We start from the raw sequence: 23,435 nt of genomic DNA on the forward strand, positions 1-23,435 counted from the left end.
TAGTACTTGACTGTACTGAAGAGCACTGTGCATGTACTTTCAACTTGGAATAAAAATAAAAACAATGATAATGAGATCACACACTTTTTCATTGAATTGACTTTGTTATTCTGAGCTATTGATTTTCAGTTTGATTCTAACCTTTATCTTCTGGTTCAGAACCATCTAAATGCTGAGAAAATACAGAATTCCATTCAAGTGGTTTGATGTTATTTCCACTGATTTGAGATATATCTGACTTCTGTGACTCAAATAACAAACACGATGAAAGAAATGGAAGGAAACATCATTTATGAATGGCTTTTAGTGATCTCCAGATATCCTTGAAGCAATTTACAACCAATTATCTATTGTGGAGTCTGAAGAAGAGTCCTGACCTGAAACAAGGTCTATCCGTGTCCTCCAGTTAAGGGCCTGTCCCACTTGGTGGCATCATTGACTGACGTATCAGGTCACCGGAAAAGTCGCGGCGTGATGCGGCGTATTGACGAGCGGCGTCTCCTCAAGTGTCGCAACATTTATTTTGTCGCCGCTGTATTTTGAAATGTTTAAAATCTTTCGACGACCTGATACGTCAGTCTATTACGCTGGCAGTCGCCGAAAAAAATCCCCAAGTCGGACAGGCCCTTTACTGACCCACTGAGTTACTCCAGCACTTTGAGTTTTTGTTTTGTAAACCAGTGTCTGCCTTTCCTTGTGTTTCCAATTGCCTATTGGCATTGTTGGAAATATTACATTCTTGCTATTGAGGGAGTGCAGCGTAGGTTTACAAGGTTAATTCCCGGGATGGCGGGACTGTCATATGCTGAGAGAATGGAGCAGCTGGGCTTGTACACTCTGGAGTTTAGAATGATGAGAGGGGATCTCATTGAAACATATAAGATTGTTAAGGGCTTGGGCACGCTAGCGGCAGGAAAGATGTTCCCGATGTTGGGGGAGTCCAGAACCAGGGGCCACAGTTTAAGAATAAGGGGTTGGCCATTTAGAACGGAGACGAGGAAACACTTTTTCTCACAGAGAGTGGTGAATCTGTGGAATTCTCTGCCTCAGAGGGCAGTAGAGGCAGGTTCTCTGGATGCTTTCAAGAGAGAGCTAGATAGGGCTCTTAAAAATAGCGGAGTCAGGGGATATGGGGAGAAGGCAGGAACGGGGTACTGATTGGGGATGATCAGCCATGATCACATTGAATGGCTCGAAGGGCCGAATGGCCTACTCCTGCACCTATTGTCTGTTGTCTGTTGACAGCAGATTAACATCCAGCACAGTAACATCTCACAAACAGGAATGATCATCTGTTTTAATGATGTGGGTTCTGAGACAAGTACTAACCAGAATAATATGTGTAACTGCATTAATCGTCTTAAAGGGGCCTTTTAATCCTTTCTGTCCTATTCCACTGCAGACAGCTCCCCACCACCACCTTTTAGTGGCTCGGATGGCATAGGTTAAACGGAAATACCAATTAAAGTTTTGTGTTCAAGTTAATCGTGTGGGTGATCAGTGGATGGGAGCTTGATGCCACAATTCTGTTTGGCAAGAGTGCAGTGACACAATCAAACAAGTGCATCTATACTAACTTAATGCAAACACCAAACTGATGGAGTAACTCCGCAGGGCAACTCCTCCTCTTTCCAAAGGGACCCTCTCTCACTGCTCCCCCACTGTTTTTCCTGCTCTACGACTATGTTCTCACCCACAGTCTCGTTACCGCACCCATGGGTTCGTCCTCAAAAAATCTTCCGTCACCAATCCAGACTCATTTGCTGTACTACTGAAATGACCTCTCTCCAGTGTTGGCTATTGCATCTACAAAGCCCAAATAAACACATAGGAAACTCTTTTCTACAAGTGTACGTACCTGTAAATGGAGCACCATGTATCCGAGCTGGGTTATGGGAAAACATTAGGTGAGCTTTTGGACCAAATGGGAAAGTTAGGTTGTCAGAATGTGGTGCCGCAGTGAACTTCTCAAAATCATCTTCATCTTCTGTCGGAGTGCTGGGTTCAGAAGTGTTGAGGTTCAATGCAACCAATTCATTTGGGTTATAGTTTAGTTTTGCAAGAAGGTCATGATACTGAGAGAGGAAATCTTCAGTCTCCATGCTCAGGTTGGACCCTTTGGACTCGATGTTAACGCCATCTTCCTGGTTCTGATCTCCATGGGCAGGTCCCTGTCCAGAATGCTCCATTTCTGTGCCCTGCTCAGGGTTGGCACTCGCAAGACTTTGTTTTTCAGAAACTGGGTCCCTTGGTGCGCCCTGCGTTGTCTCACCCACAAGCCCATTGCTCAACTGTGCCTTCTGATCTGCGCTGCTCTCGCGAGCGTTCACCTTTTGCGCGTGACTTTCAACGTTGTCCTGCGCATCCTTGTCCGCACAAAGTCTGTAAACCATGACATCGTCGTGGAAATCCGATTCCTCAATGTAGGACCCTCTGATGAGCATTAATGCACTCTTCTTCATCTCCTGAATGTGTTTGGGAGGGGCAGTTGGTTGTGCTTCATTCACAGTTCCTTGTTTAACCGCGGCAGGTAAAAAAGGCTGTAAAGAGCCGTCATCGGACCCAGGAGACATTCCAGTATCGTAGCTGTCATCCCATTCCAAGTCCACCTGTGCCTTTTCCCTGAGGGAACTGCTCTTCGACCGGTTCCTCCTGCTGACGGAACTGCGCTGGCTTTTTGCTGGTGCTTTGCTGCCGAGTTTACTGGTGCCTTCTAGCGAGACTGGGGAAAAAAGTTCAGGGTCCGGATTTTCACCGTCGTACGGAGCGGACCACACTCTGCATTTTCTCATGCAGGCGGTAATATTAACCCGAGCTTCCCACAGGTACTGCAGGTAACTGATATCCAGTGGTTTTCTGAGTCGGTCCCAATCCCCTGGGATTTCTGTGCGTGCCACCGTTCCATCGGACCCTGAGACACAAGAGGATTGAAGTTAATATTCAGACACAAGGAACTGCAGTTTCTGGAATCTTGAGAAAAGCACATAGTGTTGGATGGACTTAGCGGGCCAGGCAGTATCTGTGGCAGGGTGGACAGGCTGCATTGCCTCCGTGTATGCAGCTTGACCCAAACAGTTCCTCCAACACTTTGTGTTTTGTTGACGTCAATATTATTAGGAGCATCTTGGTGATAGAGGAACCACATGGTTTAGATGCTACTGCCGTCTACATTGCCCACTTGCCTTGGCTTTTTAGAAATTCAACATGGAAACAGGCCCTTCGGCCCACCGAGTCCATGCTGACCATCGATCACCCATTGTTTAAGGTCACAGTTTAAGGATAAGAGGGAAGTCTTTTAGGACCGAGATGAGAAAATCCTTTTTCACACAGAGAGTGGTGAATCTGTGGAATTCTCTGCCACAGAAGGTAGTTGAGGCCAGTTCATTGGCTATATTTAAGAGGGAGTTAGATGTGGCCCTTGTGGCTAAAGGGATCAGGGGGTATGGAGAGAAGGCAGGTACGGGATACTGAGTTGGATGATCAGCCATGATCATATTGAATGGCGGTGCAGGCTCGAAGGGCCGAATGGCCTACTCCTGCACCTAATTTCTATGTTTCTATGTTTGTTTCTATTCACACTAGTTATATGTTATCCAACTTTCCCATTCACTCGCAACACATTAGGGGCGACTGTTTCGAGAAGCCTACAAATCTGCACGTCCTTGAGATGTGTGGGAGGAAACTGGAGCACCCGGAGGAAACCCACGCAGTCACATGGAGAACGTGCAAACTCCACACAGACAGCACCCAACGTCGGGATTGAACCCGGGTCTATGGCACAGTAAGGCATCAGCTCCACCAGTTGCGCCCGTGTGCCATCATAATGTCCACAAACAGAATGAAATAGGGACTGGCCGAGGCTGATGGACTGGGAAAATGTGGGAAACAGCTTGCCATAAGAACGTCTGCTGCAATCATCATTGCAAATAAAAAAACTCAAATGTCTGGATTTAGAAACTAAATAGATGCGTTCAACAATGAAGGAGGCCATTTAGCTCTTCAGAGTCAGCAGCTTCAAATCCCTGTGCTGTAACATCTTGAATGACCTATCCTGGGCCCAGCGCATAGATGGAATAATGAAGAAGGCCACCAGCACCTAATAGAACTTGATGAGATTTTGGCATATCCCCGATTACCTAACAAACTTCGACAGATGCACAGTAGAAGGTGTCCTGAATGGTTACAGGATGGACCGCTACCATCATTCTAACACACAGGAATGCAAGAGGTTGCAGGGAGTGGTGGACTCAGCCCAGTCCATCACAGGTACTGCCATCTCCATCACTGAAAGCATCTACATGAGGAGCTACCTCAAGAAGAGCTACCGTGACAACTGGGAAAATATATCCCAGTTATATACTCTTACTCAACACATCAAAAACACACAAACTCATCATTGATCTCAGACGTAAGGCACAACCCAAGACCCCCCTACTCATCTCAGGCGAACCCATATCCACCACTGACTCATTCAAATTTCTTGGCACTCACATAAGCAATAACCTCAAATGGAAAATCAATTCAAATCACATCTACAAAAAAGCCAACCAAAGACTCTTCTTCTTCCGCCAGCTCAAGAAGTTTAGAGTAAGGAAACATCTCCAAATCCGATTCTACACAGCCATCATCCAAAGCATGCTCACTTCATCAATTACAGTCTGGTTCAGCAGTTTAGACACTCACTCCCGTAATAAATTACAGCGCATAGTTAACAAAGCATCCAAAATCATCAGCACTCCCCTTCCATCAATAGAATCACTCCATCACAAACGGTCCGTGTCAAGGGTGAAGAAAATCATCTCTGATCCCTCCCACCCAGCTCACCACATCTTCCACCTGCTGCCATCAGGAAGGCGCTACAGCTCACTGTCCGCCAAGACATCTCGATTTAAAAACAGTTTTTACCCACACGCAATCCGAATTCTGAACACACTATGACAACAGCACATATCCTCCCCATGCATGTACTGTATATTGTATGATGTTGTGTTTTATGTTATGTTTGACGGGAATCAGCCTACCTTGTAACATCCTGTACTGAACCTGAATTCCACCAGCTTGACTGTGTGGTCATTAAATAATCTAATCTAATCTAATCTAATCTAATATTCTGTTAAAAATAACATCTTCTTAATATTGAAAATGAATAATTCATCTTCTTGCTGGTGGTGACTGCAAAAATGTAACACCATTGTTAAAATCCAGCTCACTCATGCCTTTCAGGGGATGAAATCCGGTGAAAACCCTCCCCTGACCGGCATTTGTGTGACCCAAGAAAAGGCAATAATGTTGACACAATTGCACAATGATTTGACCAAACTGGCCGTTGTGTGCTGCCTCTCTGGGAGATATGTCCACGATGGGACAAGCTGTATCCAGGAATGATGACAGTCTGGTACATTGTAAATATAATCCTATCAGAGGTTCAGTGGAGGCCAAGTCACTGGATGGATTTAAGAGAGTTAGATAGAGCTCTAGGGGCTAGTGGAGTCCAGGGATATGGGGAGAAGGCAGGCACAGGTTATTGATAGGGGACGATCAGCCATGATCACAATGAATGGCGGTGCTGGCTCGAAGGGCCGAATGGCCTCCTCCTGCACCTATTTTCTATGTTTCTATGTTTCATCATCATAGCTAAATTTCAACGGAAAAATAATGAAATTAGACAGACAGTCTGGTATTAACCTGGATATTAAATTGATCTTCAGTTTTGTAAAGAGTAAGAAAGAGGCAAGAATGGAAGTTGGGCCACTGGAGAATGAGGCAGGAGAAGTGATAATGGGGAATAAAGAAATGGCAGAGGAGTTGAATAACTTTATTGCATCAGTCTTCACAGTGGAAGACACCAGCAACGTGCCTGAAATTCAAGAGAATCAGGGGGTGGAAGTTAGTGGAGTGGCTATTACTCGGGAAAAGGTGCTTGGGAAGCTGAAAGGGCTGAAGGTGGATAAGTCACTTGGACCGGATGGACTACACCATAGGGTTCTGACAGAGGTGCTTTAGAGATTGTAGAGGCATTCATAGTGATATTTCAAGAATCACCAGAGACAGGAGAGGTCCCAGATGATTGGAAAATTGCCAATATTACCCCGCTGCACAAGAAGGGAGCAAAGCAGAATAGTGGGAACTATAGGCCGGTTAGTCTGACGTCGGTGGTTGGTGAGATTTTAGAATTCATTATAAAGGATGAGGTTATGGAGTACTTAGATGTTCACGATAAAACAGGCCGAAGTCAGCATGGTTTTGTGAATGGGAGGTCTTGCTGGACAAATGTGTTGGAATTCTTTGAAGAAGTAAATAGCAGGACAGACAAAGGAGAGTCAGTAGATGTTGTTTACCTAGATTTTCAGAAAGCCTTTGATAAGGTGCCACACGCGAGGCTGCTAAGGAAGATGAGAGCCCATGGTATCAAAGGGCAGATACTAGCATGGAGAGCAGGTTGGCTGGATGGCAGAACAATGAGTGGCAATACCCTCCAAACTCACCCAGTTGACTGTGCCTGAACCCCTCTGTCAGTGGGAAACATCAACTTCCTGACAGACAGGAAGCAGCATGTGAGGCTGGAAAGTACATCCTGGACCCGCAGACCCTCATCATAGGAGCACCGCAAGGCTGCGTACTCTCCCCTCTCCTTTACTCTCTCTACACCAACGACTGCACCTCCACAGACTCCTCTGTCAAGTTTCTCAAGTTTGCGGACGACACAACCCTGATTGGACTGATCCAGGATGGGGAGGAATCTGCCTACAGACAGGAAGTGACACAGCTGGCGTCCTGGTGCCATCGCAACAACCTGGAGCTCAATGCTCTTAAGATGGTGGAATTGATAGTAGGAGATTAAAGGCGTAGGCTATTTTCTAAATGGGGAGAGAATCCAGAAAACGGAGGTGCAAAGGGACTTGGGAGTGATGGTGCAGGATTTCCAAAAAGTTACATTTCCAAAAATCATTCTGCAAGTCGAATCGGTAGTAAAGAAAGCAAACTCAATGCTAACATTTAGTTCAAGAGGGCTTGTATACAAAAACAGGGATGTAATGCTGGCAAAGGTGCTGGTAAGGCCGCATTATGAGAGCTCCCCCTCCCCTCACCCCACTCACCATCAACAACACCAAAGTCACATCTGTCGAGTCATTTAAGTTCCTTGGAACTATCATCTCCAAGGACCTTAAATGGGAGGCACCATCGACTCCAGTCAAAAAGGCCCAACAGAGGATGTACTTCCTGAGGCAGCTGTGAAAACACAATCTGCCACAGGCAATGATGGTCCAATTCTATATGGCCATCATAGAGTCTGTCCTCACCATCTTCATCGTGGTCTGGTTTGGCTCAGCCAACAAGCACGACATCCGGAGGCTGCAGCGCATCGTCCGATCAGCTGAGAAGGTTATTGGCTGTAACCTTCCCTCAACTGACGAACTGTACACTGCAAGGGCCAGGAAGCGAGCGGTTAATATCGTCCCTGACCCCTCTCACCCTGGCCTCAAACTCTTTGAATCACTTTCCTCTGGAAGGCGACTCCGGACTGTCAAAGCTGCCACAGCCAGACATAAAAACAGCTTTTTTTCCACGAGCAGTAGCTCTACTCAATAACCAAAAGTCTGTAGCCTCCTTTTGCTCTGGTATTTTATTTTATTCTTCACATGTTTAAATTATAATGTTTTAATTTTAATAGTTTACTGTGTATTGTGTTGTTACTTACGAGCAAAGCACCAAGGAAAATTTCCTTGTATGTATACATATTTGGCTAATAAAATTTAATTCAATTCAATAAATGGGGCTTTTTCTGGTTGTTGTCTTCCAGTAACTCGTGGAGTTCTGCAGGGGTCGGCGCTGGGGCCGCTACTCTTCACGTTGTATATTAATGATTTGGACGAGGGGATTGAAGGCTTGGTGACCAAGCTTGCTGATGATACGAAAATAGATGGAGGGGCAGGTAGTGTGGAGAATACAGGGACTCTGCAGAAGGACTTGGACAGGTTGGGAAAGTGGGCAGAGAAGTGACAGATGGAATATAGTGTAGCAAACTGTGGAGTCATGCATTTTGGTAGTAGAAATAAAGGCGCAAACTATTTTCTAAATGGGGAGAGGATCCAGAAAACAGAGGTGCAAAGGGACTTGGGATTGCTGGTGCAGGATTCCCAAAAAGTTAATCTGCAAGTCGAATAGGTAGTAAAGAAAGCAAACTCAATTCTAGCATTTATTTCAAAAGGGCTTGTATACAAAAACATGGATGTAGTGCTGAGGCAAAGGTGCTGGTAATGCCCCTGTCCCACTTAGGAAACTTGAACGGAAACCTCTGGCGACTTTGCGCCCCACCCAAGGTTTCCGTGCGGTTCCCGGAGGTTTTTGTCAGTCTCCCTACCTGCTTCCACTACCTGCAACCTCCGGCAACCACCTGCAACCTCCATTCAGGTTTCCTAAGTGGGACAGGTGCATTTGGCCGCATTTGGAATATTGTGAGCAAATTTGGGCACCATCTCATCGTCTATATCTCTTGTTTCCCTTATCCCTAACTAGCCTGAAGAAGGGTCTCGACCCGAAACGTCACCAATTCCTTCTCTCCAGAGTTGCTGCCTGTCCCGCTGAGTTACTCCAGCTTTTTGTGTCTATCTTGGGTTTAAACCAGCATCTGCAGTTCCTTCACCTTAGTGGATACCAACCTGCAATTTTCAAATACAGGAGATCAAATAAAACAAAGCAGCAACAAATGTATTCTTACCTGCAGTGATTGTGTGTGATTGATCCGATGCCAGGACAATTTCACCTTCTGGTTGTGCCTGCATGAGGCTGATGCCAGAGCTACAACAAGCTGGTGTCAAGGCCAGCAGTTTGGCAGCAGACACGGAGTAGCAGTCTCTTTCCCTCACCGCCTGGCGCTGACTCAACATCATGTGATTACATGGTATTAGATACCTGCAAAATCCAAGGCCCCTAATTAATCATACATCACAATTTTATGTTTAGTATTAACATGACCTTTATCAAACCACAGAGTGCTGAAGTAACTCAGCGGATCTGGCAGCATCCATGGAGGGAACAGATCGACAACTTGTCAGGTCGGATTCCTTCTTCTGACTCAACCTGACCCGGACTATGTCCACCACTCCCTGCACCCTCTAGCATCCTTGTGTGTTGGAATCGCAAAACCAGACCGCGATGCAACCAGTCAGGATACTTTCCACAGAGCATCAGTGGACGTTTGTTAGAGTATTCATTGACGTGTCAAATCTCTTTAAACTTCTAAGAAGGCTAGCACGCCACCTTCATTATTACATCGATGAGCCGGGTCAGGTCGTCCAGGATGTTTTAATGCACAGGAATTTGAAATTGCCAACTCTCTCTACTGCTGACTCATCAAGGAAAACTGGCATGAGATCTGCAGACTTCACCTTTCTGAAGTCAACGTTCCTTGGTTTTATTGGCATTGAGCGAGAGGCCACATACACAAGATTGTAAAAAAAACTAAAGTGAGCAGGCCTGGAGCAAGTGTGATATCGCCCATACGTGTACAGGGGACAGTGTGTGTTGTGCTTGGCCCCAGGTACCATGGAACGCATGAAATGTTGTTTTAATGTCCCATCTTGCACATCGTAAAAAGGCACAGCACAGTCCAATTTCTCCTCTTCCAAAGCCACCACAGCCCCAACTTCCAACATAACATGAGAGTGTGTGGCAACAATGATCCTGTACAGCAGAGACTTCTGCCAGTGCTCACACAGTTTCAGGGTTTCTAGTGAGCTCTTGGCAAAGTGACAGCTGAAAATCCATGACATATACGTCTCCATATACATCTGAGTTAGAGCCATATCAAAACGCCCGTAACAAAGGCATGAGGGCATAATCAATTTGTTTTAAAAAGCACACATTCACTGGTTTGTATTACATCACCAATGTGCAATGGTTCACCTTATAAATAATATCTAATATTACAAAATGGAACAAAATAAATATTTTTTCATTGCCAACCTTAACCACAAAATAAAATAGTCCATACATAGTGGCGAAGGGCAAGTTTAAACCTGGAAACTATATAGAAACATAGAAACATAGAAAATAGGTGCAGGAATAGGCCATTCGGCCCTTCGAGCCTGCACCACCATTCAATATGATCATGGCTGATCATCCAACTCAGTATCCTGTACCTGCCTTCTCTCCATACCCCCTGATCCCTTTAGCCACAAGGGCCACATCTAACTCCCTCTTAAATATAGCCAATGAACTGTGGCCTCAACTACCTTCTGTGGCAGAAAATTCCAGAGATTCACCACTCTCTGAGTGAAAAATGTTTTTCTCATCTCGGTCCTAAAGGATTTCCCCTTTATCCTTAAACTGTGACCCCTTGTCCTGGACTTCCCCAACATCGGGAACAATCTTCCTGCATCTAGCCTGTCCAACACCCAGCACAATATTGTTAGAAGCTGTGCAGTAGTATTTTATCAAAGTACTATCGTGTAGCATGCAAATCAGTTACTGAATCAGTCATACACTTCCTTAAATTAGATGTGGCCCTTCTAGTGCATGACCTCAAATACAATAGCAGTGTGCAACATTCACCTATGCTTCATTCATGCAAAGTATTTGGCGAATGCAAAGCCTGAAAAATGCTCAGGTCTCACACCCAAAACTAGCCTGAACCAGACATAAGGCAGGCTTCAGCTTTAATTAAAGGGCTGAACCACTTTAGTTGGTCCGTTTAGCTGGTGATACTGAGGTGTCCAAACTCCAATGGGCATGTTCTACTGGGAATGTTCTTTACAAGTGATCTATTTCATTGCTCCCCTGCCACCCCTCATGCCTGTGCCATTTTTTAACAACCCACATCCCAATCATCTCCCGTGTCATCTTCATGATGGACAATCATTTCCAATCATCTCCCCGACTGACCCTTCCCTGGTCATCTCACAGATGAACTCTGATGAATCTAGTAGATCTCCCCAACCACTCTGTCATGAAACCAGCACACTCGAGTCATCAATACATAAGCTCAGGCCCTGGAAGCCACAGATGGCCTGCACTCCTGGAATGCTGCAAACATTGCCTCGCCCGATACTCAACAAATGTGTTGGCATGCTCGTATAAAATGCCTCAGAGTGGAAAAAGTAATCTCATGAAAATACATTGTGTTAGGCTGAGTATCACCCAGCAGTTTGAAACCGGGATCCTTTAGCCAGTTATTTCTTCTTAATGAGATCTCTATTTATTTAGAATGTTCTTACCTCAAGACCAGTTGCAACATGACATCCTCACAGTTCAGACTAATGAGCGACCGGAACAGAGCCAGAGAAACGACACATAACTGGAAGGAAAAAAAATATATATATAATCAGGCTTTGATTAACATGACTGATATAACCATACATTAAGATGGTTTGGGATTGTAATCATCCTGAGAAAAGTGAAGGTTTTAATACATACAAATGTACAATGGGACATCACCAAGAATGTGGCAAGAAAATATCAATGAGATTGAACAAAGTCATCATGGATTTATGAAAGGGAAATCATGTTTGACAACCAGAGTTACAGAGCTACTAACATAGCATAAAAATAGGCCCTTTGGCCCAACTCATCCATGCCTAACTGAGCTGGTGTCTCTTGCCTCTGCCTGGCCCATATCCCTCCAAACCTTTTATAGCCATTGTACGTGCCTAAGTTTTTTTTAAATAGCTGTAACTGAAGAACAGATAAGGAGGAACCAATGGATATGGTGTCGGATTTCAGAAGGCCATTGTTAAAATCCAACATAAGAGGTCAGTGTGGAAAATGTGACCAAATTGGAAGGGGAGGGGGGGCAGGTAATAGAAACATAGAAACAGAGAAAATAGGTGGAGGAGGCCATTCGGCCCTTCGAACCAGCACCGCCATTCATTGTAATCATGGCTGATCGTCCCCGATCAATAACCCGTGCCTGCCTTCTCCCCATATCCCTTGACTCCACCAGCCCCTAGAGCTCTATCTAACTCTCTCTTAAATCCATCCAGTGATTTGGCCTCCACTGACCTCTGTGGCAGGGAATTCCATAAATTCACAACTCTCTGGGTGAAAACGTTTTTTCTCACCTCTGTCTTAAATGTCCTCCCCTTTATTCTAAGACTGTGGCCCCTGGTTCTGGACTCACCCCTCACTGGGAAAAAATTTCCTGCATCTAGCTTGTCCAGTCCTTGTTTCTATAAGATCCCCCATGTTTCTAAAAGCTTATTACTATAAGTAATAAATTGGCTTGGAATTAAAAACAGGGAGGAAAACAAAAATAGGAAATAGTGGATCTCTGTCAGGATGGCATTGCGGTGACTAGTGAAGTAATCGCAAAGATCAGTAGTTAAGCCCCAGCTATGCAGATCAATGGTTTGGATGAAGGAAGCAAATGTAATATCTTTAAGTTTCCTGATGGCATGCAGCTGTGTGGGATTATGTATTGAGCAGGAATCAAAATGGGCTTCAAGCAAGTAGATGTTAAGTAAATGGGAAAATCCGGTACATGGGAGAGGCTGTGTGACATGGATAAATGTGAAGTTGAATGGCCAAATCACCCACACCTACTCCTATATTTGTACGTTTCAAGGTTTTCTATTGAAAAGGAAAAGGACCCAGGTACTGGAGTAACTCAGCAGGTCAGGTAGCAGCCTAGGAGAACATAGATGGGTGACATTTCAGGTCAAGAACCTTTTGCAAACTATTGACATCTCAGTTGGAACTGTTTGAACAGGTGCCACTCCCTCCCACTGTTTTACGAGTCCTTCTCGTGCTAATTCAGATTAAATGAAAACTTCGATTGACTTTAGGCAAAACAGTAAAGTTCAGACACTGGACGTGACACCAATTGGAATAACCTATTTAGAGTCCTACGCCATCAAGAAGTGAAGTTTCAGACGTTTAGCTACATTTTGTATAAAGCTGTAACAAAAAGGTGAAACCCACTACACCACGTCAGCCTTATCTCCGTGTTAACATCCTCAAATGGTCATCATTCATCCTATCCTTCGTTTCCCTAATTTGAGCACATCCTTCACATGTTCAGAACGTCATGACATTACACATGTCTGTGGACCCAGACAACATCCTAGCTGCGTTGGAAGAATTACAATCTAGACCTAACCATGCTTCTCGCCAATCTGTTTCATTAGTCACAGCACTGACACAACACAACCCAGCAACTTTACACCTACATTTCCTAATGTAAAAGGTTGCCCACGTGTGCCCTAACCACACACACACACAAAAGGATAAAACCACACCCAGTAGAAAAAACTATCATCAGACAAGTGAATGAAGATGCAATTAAGAGTATTCATCATAGAAACATAGAAAATAGGTGCAGGAGTAGCCATTCGGCCCTTCGAGCCTGCACCACCATTCAATATGATCATGGCTGATCATCCAACTCAGTATCCTGTACCTGCTTTCTCTCCATACCCCCTGTGGCCACAAGGGCCACATCTAACTCCCTCTTAAATATAGCCAATGAACTGGCCTCAACTACCTTCTGTGGCAGAGAATTCCACAGATTCACCACTCTCTGTGTGAAAAAAGTTTTTCTCATCTCGGTCCTAAAAGATTTCCCCCTTATCCTTAAACTGTGACCCCTTGTTCTGGACTTCCCCAACATCGGGAACATTCTTCCTGCATCTAGCCTGCCCAACCCCTTAAGAATTTTGTACATTTCTATAAGATCCCCCCTCAATCTTATTATCCCCTCCCCCTCAAGTGGCACCTGTGGCCCAGTTTGGTTTTGCCCGGACCACTCAGCAGCCGGCCGTTGAAGAACCATGCTTCAAAGTTGAAGCAAAGAAATGGATTACAAAGACTAAGTGAAAGTGGCTGCTCTGGAAATCAAGGCAGCATTGATTGCATTCAGGAGCTCTGATCCATGGATATCAAGAGAGTAAACATTTCAATGGTTGATGTAGCACCTCACACAAAGGACAATGGTGTGGTTGTTGGACGTTAATCATCTCTAAGAATCACTGCAGGAATTTGCTCAGAACTGTAACTTTGGGCCACCCAACCTGGTTAATTAGTTACTTTCCTACTATCGTAAGGTCAGAAGGGGGATATTGACGAAAGTTTGAACAATGTTCAATTTCATTTACAGTATGTAAGCTAATGAAGCAATCCACATCTGCACGCAACAACCTTCAGGTACAGGCTGATTAGCAACAAACAACATTTGTGCTGCACATGTGCCAGGCAATGCAGTTACAACAAGAGAGACCTTTAACATTCAATGGCACTATACCAATCCCTGAAGATCACCAGCGATGTGTAGGTCAACTGGACCAACTCTATAAATACTGTGGCTACAAGGGCAGACCTGGCTACATTTTCCCTTATTCTCCTTGGAAAATTTAGATAACTAGAAGAGAGATTAAAAAGCAGGAAATCCAGAAATAGTAATCTCAGATTTACTTCCAGTACAATGTGCTGAAAGTACAGGAATGAGTGGGTGGAGCAAATGAATGGAAAATGTTGGGATATCTCATGGATATGGGATGTCTCTTGGAATGGATATGTTGGGATAATGTTTTAGGTATCTCAGACACTGGGACCGTTTATTGGTCAGGTGGGACCTGTGCAAATCGGACAGGTTGCGCCTGAAAAGTATATTTGCAGGAGCTTTTGAAGGCTATCGGTGAGGTTTCAATCTAAACGGGCAGAGGGTTGAGAACAGAGAGAATTTAGGAAGGAGAGAGACAAGGCAAGAAATACAAGATCAAAATGAAATCGGGTCAAGGCAAGGAAAAATATTAAAATGCCAAAATCGATGCTGCTTCATGTAAATTCTTACAGAATTCACAACAAGGCAGAACAATGAATGGCACGAATAGAACTAAAGGGATACAATCTATAAAAAACATTGCTGAAGGATAACTGAAACTGGGACCTGATTATTCAAGGATATGAAGGATAGCCAAGAATAAAATGAAGAAGGGTCTCAACCCGAAACGTCACCCATTCCTTTTCTCCAGAGATGCTGCCTGTCCCGCTGAGTTACTCCAGTATTTTGTCTCTATCTTAAGAAGAAAATGGAGCTGTCCTAGTGCTATTAATGTGAGGACCACAAAACAATGGCAAGAAATTAGAGTCAATTTAGGTCAAGGCTAAGAAACAACAAAAGGCAGAGAACATCGGTAGGTGTCATTTATCGGGAAATTGGAACTGCATGAAATAAAGGTAATGTAACAGTCACAGGAGATTTCAACACACATTGACTGAAGACTGCAAATTAGCAGTAATAAGGAGAAGGACAAATTCATAGAATGTATAAGAGCAGGTTTTCCCGATCAATATGTGGAGGAGTCAGTCTAGGGAGAAGGCAATTTTACATTTTTGCCTGGTCAGTGAATAAGCTAATTGATGGTCATGTGAATGAACACATTTCATATGGTATTCCAGAAACACCCTCTCAAGATAATCTGCTATAACAATGTATCTCCTCGATTGCATCATCATCATCTTCATTTATTTACCCAGCCATCCATCCAACCACAGATCTTCCTCTTTGTTTCATTTTGCTCTTTTCTTCCTCTTTCTCTCTACATTTGTCTAAACGTTGTCCACCTCCACCATCTTTGCTCTGATGAAACATCAAGGGCCTGAAACAATTTGACCTGCTGAACATTTCCAGCGTTTTTTGCTTCGGTGACGTTGTTAAGCAACATAAGAATTCTTCAGCTGTTTATTTATTTCTCCCCTGCCTTGTGCAGGATGAAACATAGAAACATAGAAAATAGGTGCAGGATAGGCCATTCAGCCCTTTGAGCCAGCACTGCTATTCAATATGATCATGGCTGATCATCCAAAATCAGTGCCCCGTTCCTGCTTTCTCCCCATGTCCCTTGATTCCATTTGCCCTAAGAGCTAAATCTAACTCTCTCATGAAAACATCTAGTGAATTGGCCTCCACTGCCTTTTGTGGCAGAGAATTCCACAGATTCACAACTCTCTGGGTGAAAACGTTTTTCCTCATCTCAGTCATAGAAACATAGAAAATAGGTGCAGGAGTAGGCCATTCGGCCCTTCGAGCCTGCACCGCCATTCAATATGGTCATGGCTGATCATCCAACTCAGTATCCTGTACCTGCCTTCCATCCATACCCCCTGATCCCTTTAGCCACAAGGGCCACATCTAACTCCCTCTTAAATATAGCCAATGAACTGGCCTCAATGTCCTAAATAGCCTACCCCTTATTCTTAAACTGTGACCCCTGGTTCTGGACTCCCCCAACATCAGGAACATTTTTCCTGCATCTAGCCTGTCCAATCCCTTAAGAATTTTATATGTTTCTATAAGAACTCCTCTCATCCTTCTGAATTCCAGTGAATATAAGCCCAGTCGCTCCATTCTTTCATCATATGTCAGTCCCGCCATCCCGGGAATTAACTTGGTGAAGTACGCCCTCAATAGCAAGAATGTCCTTCCACAAATTAGGAGACCAAAACTGCACACAATGAACACATTTTCCATCCACCATGCACATTCAAGGATAACAGACCTGGCAACATTTTCCCTTATCCAGCTTGACAATGAAACCAATGTACTGTCCCCACTACCTCCTTGCAAGTCAAAGTCGAACAGACAAGTGATAGGACTTGTGAATTTGCTACTTGAGAATCTTGGGATTGTCCACCTAATGTCAACTTCACTTTTGCTGCGGTTTTGTGCAGTCATTGTGTTGAAAGGAGGCAAGCAACTGGTTGCACCACTGCATTTATAAATCAACTGCAGTGTTTAAAATGATCTTACCCGAAATGGTGTGTTAATTCGGCTGACGAGTGTGTCTAGAATGGAGACGTTCTCATGTTCATGCAGCAGAATGAAACTCAGGAAGGTCTGCAACATTGCGGGCTCCGATATGCTGCGGAGGAACAGATCCAAATACGCTGTTGTTGTCATAACCTCTTCAACCGTTGTCTGAAACCATCGTAAAGCCACATTAAGGATAACGGGAATAGAAAGAGTAACATGTACATTTGCGTAGCAGACCGCTGAATTGCAAACAGTCCTCACAATTCAATGGGATAGCTTCACATCCTTGTGTGATGAGGTGAAGCGAGAACCAGCAGCCTGCCAGCCTACCCGCCATCTCTCCAGATATTTAGGTAGGAAGGAACTGCAGATGCAGATAGACATAAAATGCTGGAGTAACTCAGCGGGACAGGCAGCATTTCTAGATAAAAGGAATGGGTAATGTTTCGGGTCGTGACCCTTCTTCAGACTCTGAAATGTCACCCATTCCTTCTATCCAGAGATGCTGCCTGTCCCGCTGAGTTAAGGGCCTGTCCGACGGGCATGCGACCTGCATGCGGCATGCGTGACATAAAGGGCCAGTCCCACCAGCATGCGCCTGCATGCGGCAAGCGCGACCTAACGTCGCTTGAGCCGTACGGCATGCGGCAAGCGTGATCAAACCAGAAGCGAGAGCCGCGCGGAGGTCGGTGCGTACGGCGTCGAGGTGGCTGCGGGCCGGCAGGCCGTTGCCGAGCGGAATTTTTAAACACGGTCAGTTTTTCGGAGCCCCGCGCGATGTCGGGACCAGCTCCGCACAACTCCATACGGCTCCGGCGATCGAAGTGGGACCGGCCCCGCGAGGCCGTACGGCTCAAGCGACCACGTTAGGTCGCGCTTGCTGCATGCAGGTCGCATGCTGGTGGGACCGGCCCTTTACTCCAACATTTTGTGTCTGTCTCCAGATTTTGATTTCCATTTTAAGTCAAACTCAAATTGTCAGTCCATCCCGTTGTGCTTCTGTCAATCAGGCACAGGTGTCTGAGTAGCACTCTCAACAGAGGCATTTTGTCAACATCTGGGGAACACTTTCCAGTCAAGTTCAACAGTACAATGTAACAGCATGAAGAATATAATAAATATGGTTCATCAAAATTAACCTATTGCATTACACTCACAATTATCTGGAAATACAAGTTTGATTGAAACTGTTTTGCAATAAGTTAAACATAAAAAATGATTTAGTGTATGTTTTTAAGAATTTCCACGCACTTTCTATTGAAATCTTACCCACTGGAAGCTGGAAATAGAATTCCCAAGTGTGATTGATTCACACGAGGTATCATTTATCCATTCTTATTATCTCATTGTTTACTTTATGACAAAAATTGATTCAAAAGGTCACAATTGTAACTCACAGTATAACAAGGAGTAAATCACACGTCAAGTCAGGAAGCGTGCGTGAATAACGAGCGCCCGTATTTATAAGCATCAACTTTTCATCATCTATACACCACATGCAACAATGACCCAGATCACAGCATCGCAGCCAAGATGCTGCATTCTTAAGGGCCGGTCCCACAAGCATGCGACTGCATGCGGCAAGCGCGACCTAACGTGGTCGCTTGAGCCGTACGGCCTTGCGGGGTCGGTCCCACTGCGATCGCCGGAGCCGTATGGAGTTCTGCGGAGCTGGTCCCGACATCGCGTGGGGCTCCGAAAACTGACACTGTCCAAAAATTCCGCGCGGCAACGGCCTGCCGGCCCATAGCCGCCTCGACGCCGTACGCACGGCCTCGACGGGCAGGCGCAGCGTCTTGACGCCAGACGCAGCGTCTTGACGCCGTACGTCATGCGCGAAATTCCCGCGGACTTCGCTCGAACTTCACGTCACTCACTCGACCTCCACGCGGCCCCCGCTTCCGGTTTGGTCGCGCTCGCCGCATGCAGTCGCATGCTGGTGGGACCGGCCCTGTACGGGGATCACTCGACCTCCGCGCGACCCCCGCTTCCGGTTTGGTCGCGCTCGCCGCATGCAGTCGAATGCTCGTGGGACATGCCCTTAAGGCCTCAATGATTCCGCGGCAAGCTTTCTTAGGCTTCAATGATCCCACGAGTGATCTGGGACATAAATGCACCAACTCTATTACCAGGAGCAGTCTCCATGGCGCAGCGCGATGACCAAGGAGAGCTAAAGCCAAGGAGAGAAGTAGACAAGGATAGACGTCCCTTTGTGTAATGGCCAAGGGCAGAAGTCGTAGGAGAGCCTAGGACTAGAGGACACATCCTCAGAATAAAAGGACATACCCGTAGAATGGAGATGCAGCAGGTTCTGCGGCCAGCTGCCGTCTTTTACATGGAGCTTGTGTTCTACTGTTGCATGGACATAACAATTTCTTAAAGCGAGGGAGTCTCAAGTTTGTGACTTTTTTTTACCCACCCCCTGGTACCATTAGCGCTACATATTTAACATTACTTATAAGAGTGAAATACAATTTTCAGGCAAAGGACTACTTTTTTACTTCAGAAAAGCAATTTCTCTAAATATAATCGGAAAAAGGGTATGGACTCTTGGAAAGACACACCAACACCCACAGTTCTGACCAACCTCCAGAAGATCTGATACCAGACAAAAACTAAATTCCCCAAAGTATTTTGCTGTACATGATAGACGATCTTAGTTTCCCATGCAATGCAGGAAGGCATTCTATTTAACTGAAGCATACAGCTGGATCTAATGTTGCCCTACAAGCTGAAGCCCACAAAACAACCCAGATGATCCTCATTGAATGATGCATATTCATTTGTCACACATCCTCAGGTAGCATTATGGGCCTGTTCCACTTAGGCGACTTTTTAGGCGACTGCAGGAGACCATGCAGTCGCCACATGTTCGCGGGTGGTTGTCGGGGAGTCGCCTTCGTGGTCGTGAGGAGTTCCCGCATTCTGGGAACTAGTCGCAGCCTCGTTATGGTCGCGGTGAATTTTTCAACATGTTGAAAAATTAGCGGCGACTAGAATGAAACCGCCGTGGAGAGTAGCGAGAATTCTCAGGCCGTAGGTGGGTCGCCAGGAGGTCCTAGTGGGTTGCCAGGAGGTCGAAGGTTATCAGAGGTTCTCGTAGGTTGTAGCCTGTGCTGACCGGTGAATTTCATTGGCTCACTGGGGAAAAAAAGGTGAGCAGTAGTTTTCAGAACCAAGGATAACAGACCGGTAATGTTAAATGTCCGCCGAGCTTTACAGCCGTGTATCTCTGGCTTCTTAAAAGTTGTCTCCACTCCTTCTCCCCCCTTCTCCTCCCCTCTTTTAAAGGACTTACCCTACACTGTGCTTTAGCCTCCTTTTTACAGCGCCAACCTTCCTGTTCATCGCGGTGTGTGTCTGTATCACCTTGGCTTTGCACCGTGTGAATTTTTTAGACAGCGTTCCCCCCGCTAGCCCTGTCCCCCGCCTGCATGACGGGCTGGTGAAGGAAGCGATGTGTTTGTGTGCGTGTTCCACTCTGACAGTCGCCGTTCCAGTTGCCGGTTTTTCAGGCGACTGCCGGCAACTTGACAGTCTCCGGCAGTCCGCTGAAAAATCGCTAAGTGGGACAGGCCCATAAGATGCCACTATAGCTGAGGGCCTCTTACAGATTTGATCACATGACATTCTGACCATGATTTCAAGTTACTGTTCAGTTTCCTATGGGTGAGGCACTTTATGTTTTGCTCAAGATTTAAGTATCCATAGTTTCCTTTGTCCCCATTGGCCTGTATGCATGCTGTACGATTCTATGAAGGGGGCAAGTGGTTAGGGATATGTTCTAATGATCATTGTGTCAAGCATACTCGTAGTAACATCTGAGCAAACAGTTCTGGAGCAGGAACAAATGCCATACATGTCTGTAATCATATAGTGGAGTGGATTATATATTTCAACTTCATCTGGAGGTCCACACTATCAGGCAAGTTGTCCAGGTGAAGTTCATATGCCCTCCGGTGTGGATTTCTTTTGGATTCTTGGTTTCTCCCACACCCCGAAGGCAGGCAGGTTGGTAGATTACTGACCACTGTCAATTGTAAACCAAACTCTAAAATCTTTCTTGAAGTTTCAAGAGTAGATGTGGGTGAAGTCGTGCTCTGGTTTGTGTCGAGTTATCTGATGTGAGATAATGATAGCATTCCAATGTATCTGGATTAGGAATGGAGAAATGATCAGTGTTTTCTGTTTTATCTTTCTTAGCTGTTCTTCTCAAAAGTTGGTGTTTTTACAACAACAAACATTGTTCACTTTTGACTAACTGTGGCCGTGACTCATGTGCAAACTGCGCACAGAGGCAGTAGTAGCAAACTCGTCTGACGTACATTTCTCCCTTCCTAATCCAGATATGTTGGAATGCTGTTATCATTATCTCTCACCAGATAACTCGACACAAACCAGAGTAAAACCTTGCCCTAATCTGCACTTGAAACTTCAAGAAAGATTTAATGTTTTGGTTTACGTGAGGTTTCTCTCCAGATGTCATTGAAGTGTCGTAATCCAAATGCAATCACAAAAACTAGCCTCCCTCCCATCGACTCCATCTACACTTCACGCTGCCTATGCCAGGCTTCCAGCATCATCAAGGACCATCACTCCCTCTACTCCCCCTCTCCCATCAGGCAGGGGATAGAGAAGTTTGAAAGCACAAACCTCCAGATTGTGGAACAATCTCTTCCCAGCTGTTATCAGGCAACTTCCATCATCCTTTCAGCAAATAGAGTGTGGTCCTGACCTCCATCTACCTCATTGGAGACCTTTCAACTTACTTTAATTGGACCTTATCGGACTTCAAGGTTCAATCTTTACACTAAATGTTGTACCCTTTATCCTTTACCTTTGCACTGGTGGCAGCTTGGTTCCATTCATGTGTTAGTCTTTGTTTTGACCAAATAGCACACACACACAAAAGATTTTTAGTGTATCTGGGTATATGTGACAATTATAATAAACTAAACTAAACTAAGAAACTAAACAATTCCAATGGTGTCAGCCGTTCCTTGTCCTTGTGGATACCTTTTCCCTGCCGTACGTGCAGTTTTGGTCTCCTAATCTGAGGAAAGACATTATTGCCATAGAGGGAGTACAGAGAAGGTTCACCAGACTGATCCCTGGGATGTCAGGACTTTCATATGAAGAAAGACTGGATAGACTCGGCTTGTACTCGCTAGAATTTAGAAGATTGAGGGGGGATCTTATAGAAACTTACAAAATTCTTAAGGGGTTGGACAGGCTAGATGCAGGAAGATTGTTCCCGATGTTGGGGAAGTCCAGAACAAGGGGTCACAGTTTAAGGATAAAGGGGAAATCTTTTAGGACCGATATGAGAAAAACATTTTTCACACAGAGAGTGGTGAATCTCTGGAATGCTCTGCCACAGAATGTAGTTGAGGCCAGTTCATTGGCTATATTTAAGAGGGAGTTAGATGTGGCCCTTATGGCTAAAGGGATCAGGGGGTATGGAGAGAAGGCAGGTACAGGATACTGAGTTGGATGATCAGCCATGATCATATTGAATGGCGGTGCTGGCTCGAAGGGCCAAATGGCCTACTCCTGCACCTATTTTCTATGTTTCTACGTTTCTATGTACTCTAGCAAGGACATTTGGGGTATATTTTTCTGAATGATTCGAAAGGCAATAAAGTTAGAACATATTTGATATTATTTCTACGGAGGTTGAAACATCCGTGAAAGAGGTGAGAGACATCTCAAGTCATGCTTAGTTTCATATTCAACTCAGGTTGCAGTTAAAACACTTAAGAAATCTCCAATATAGTTCATCATGACAACATTCACAGCGCTAACATTAACTACTAACTTTATGAAGTGCAGGAGCAATGACTGGCACAAGGAATCCATTGTGGATATAGTTCACAAGTTGATTGCGTATCAAGGGATGAGCCACCTAAATCCAGCAAAGGTTGCAAAAGTCAGACAAAATGTTAAGGAACACAAAACATATTTGCAACAGACTGTCTTTATTTCAAATCCACACCGAATAGGCAAACACTAAAGAAGTTTATTGGAAAATGATTACTTTCAAATGATAGCTCTGTCTGCAAATGCAGTTGAGATGCAGGGATTACTGAGAATTGGGATGGAAAGATTCTAAGGATTTCTCAGCATTAGTAGGGACTTTGACAAGTATTGAGCTGGATATAGTTTTGTGGTTAAGTGGCACTGTGTCGGAGAAGATCAATGCATGCAAAGATATTATGGCTTTGTGTGAAAAATTGATTTTGAAGCTCATTGTTGCAAGAGATCTGACATAATAAACGACAGATTGTTAAAAAGAAAGGCTTTCAACAAAAGGAAACACATGAGGCAAACACAACGTCACATTCTGTCCCAGAGTGCTAGAAGTTATAAGCTTAGATATAAATTAACGACTGAAAGAAGTTTTCTTAAATTCGTCTATTATCTTATTTTGAGTAATTTTGTTTGACTTTTCCTTTTTGGAAAATTAATGGATTTGCCCAATTGATTATGAATCGATATCATATTTGAGTATAAAAGTATGATGGCTAAAGTGCAATGCGTATACAATGTGCACAGTCCCGATTTACTCAAATTCTATGAGCCAAATAGTTTCTGGGTTGCTCACCCAAGTAAGAGACAATGCCAAAGTGTGATCTCGACACAAAAACAGTAAATTGCAGCAGAGTTTATTTAATGCAAAATGTGCCAT

At 44.7% G+C, this 23,435-nt stretch overlaps 1 protein-coding gene across 2 annotated transcripts in view; it reads right to left on the bottom strand.

Moving 5' to 3' along the window:
* Nucleotides 1-23,435, bottom strand: part of fhip1a (FHF complex subunit HOOK interacting protein 1A) — a 136,194-nt gene that overhangs the window by 26,054 nt on the left and 86,705 nt on the right. For both annotated transcript variants that reach the window (XM_033017580.1, XM_033017586.1), the window contains exons 5-9: nucleotides 22,566-22,652; nucleotides 16,745-16,912; nucleotides 11,217-11,296; nucleotides 8,720-8,913; nucleotides 1,859-2,911 (exon numbers count right to left, since the gene is read on the bottom strand). In XM_033017580.1, the coding sequence (XP_032873471.1) occupies nucleotides 1,859-2,911; nucleotides 8,720-8,913; nucleotides 11,217-11,296; nucleotides 16,745-16,912; nucleotides 22,566-22,652 (1,582 nt within the window). The remainder of the gene's footprint in view (nucleotides 1-1,858; nucleotides 2,912-8,719; nucleotides 8,914-11,216; nucleotides 11,297-16,744; nucleotides 16,913-22,565; nucleotides 22,653-23,435) is intronic.

The sequence above is a fragment of the Amblyraja radiata genome, chromosome 1 (assembly GCF_010909765.2).
Source record: "Amblyraja radiata isolate CabotCenter1 chromosome 1, sAmbRad1.1.pri, whole genome shotgun sequence".
Classification (NCBI taxonomy): domain Eukaryota; kingdom Metazoa; phylum Chordata; class Chondrichthyes; order Rajiformes; family Rajidae; genus Amblyraja; species Amblyraja radiata.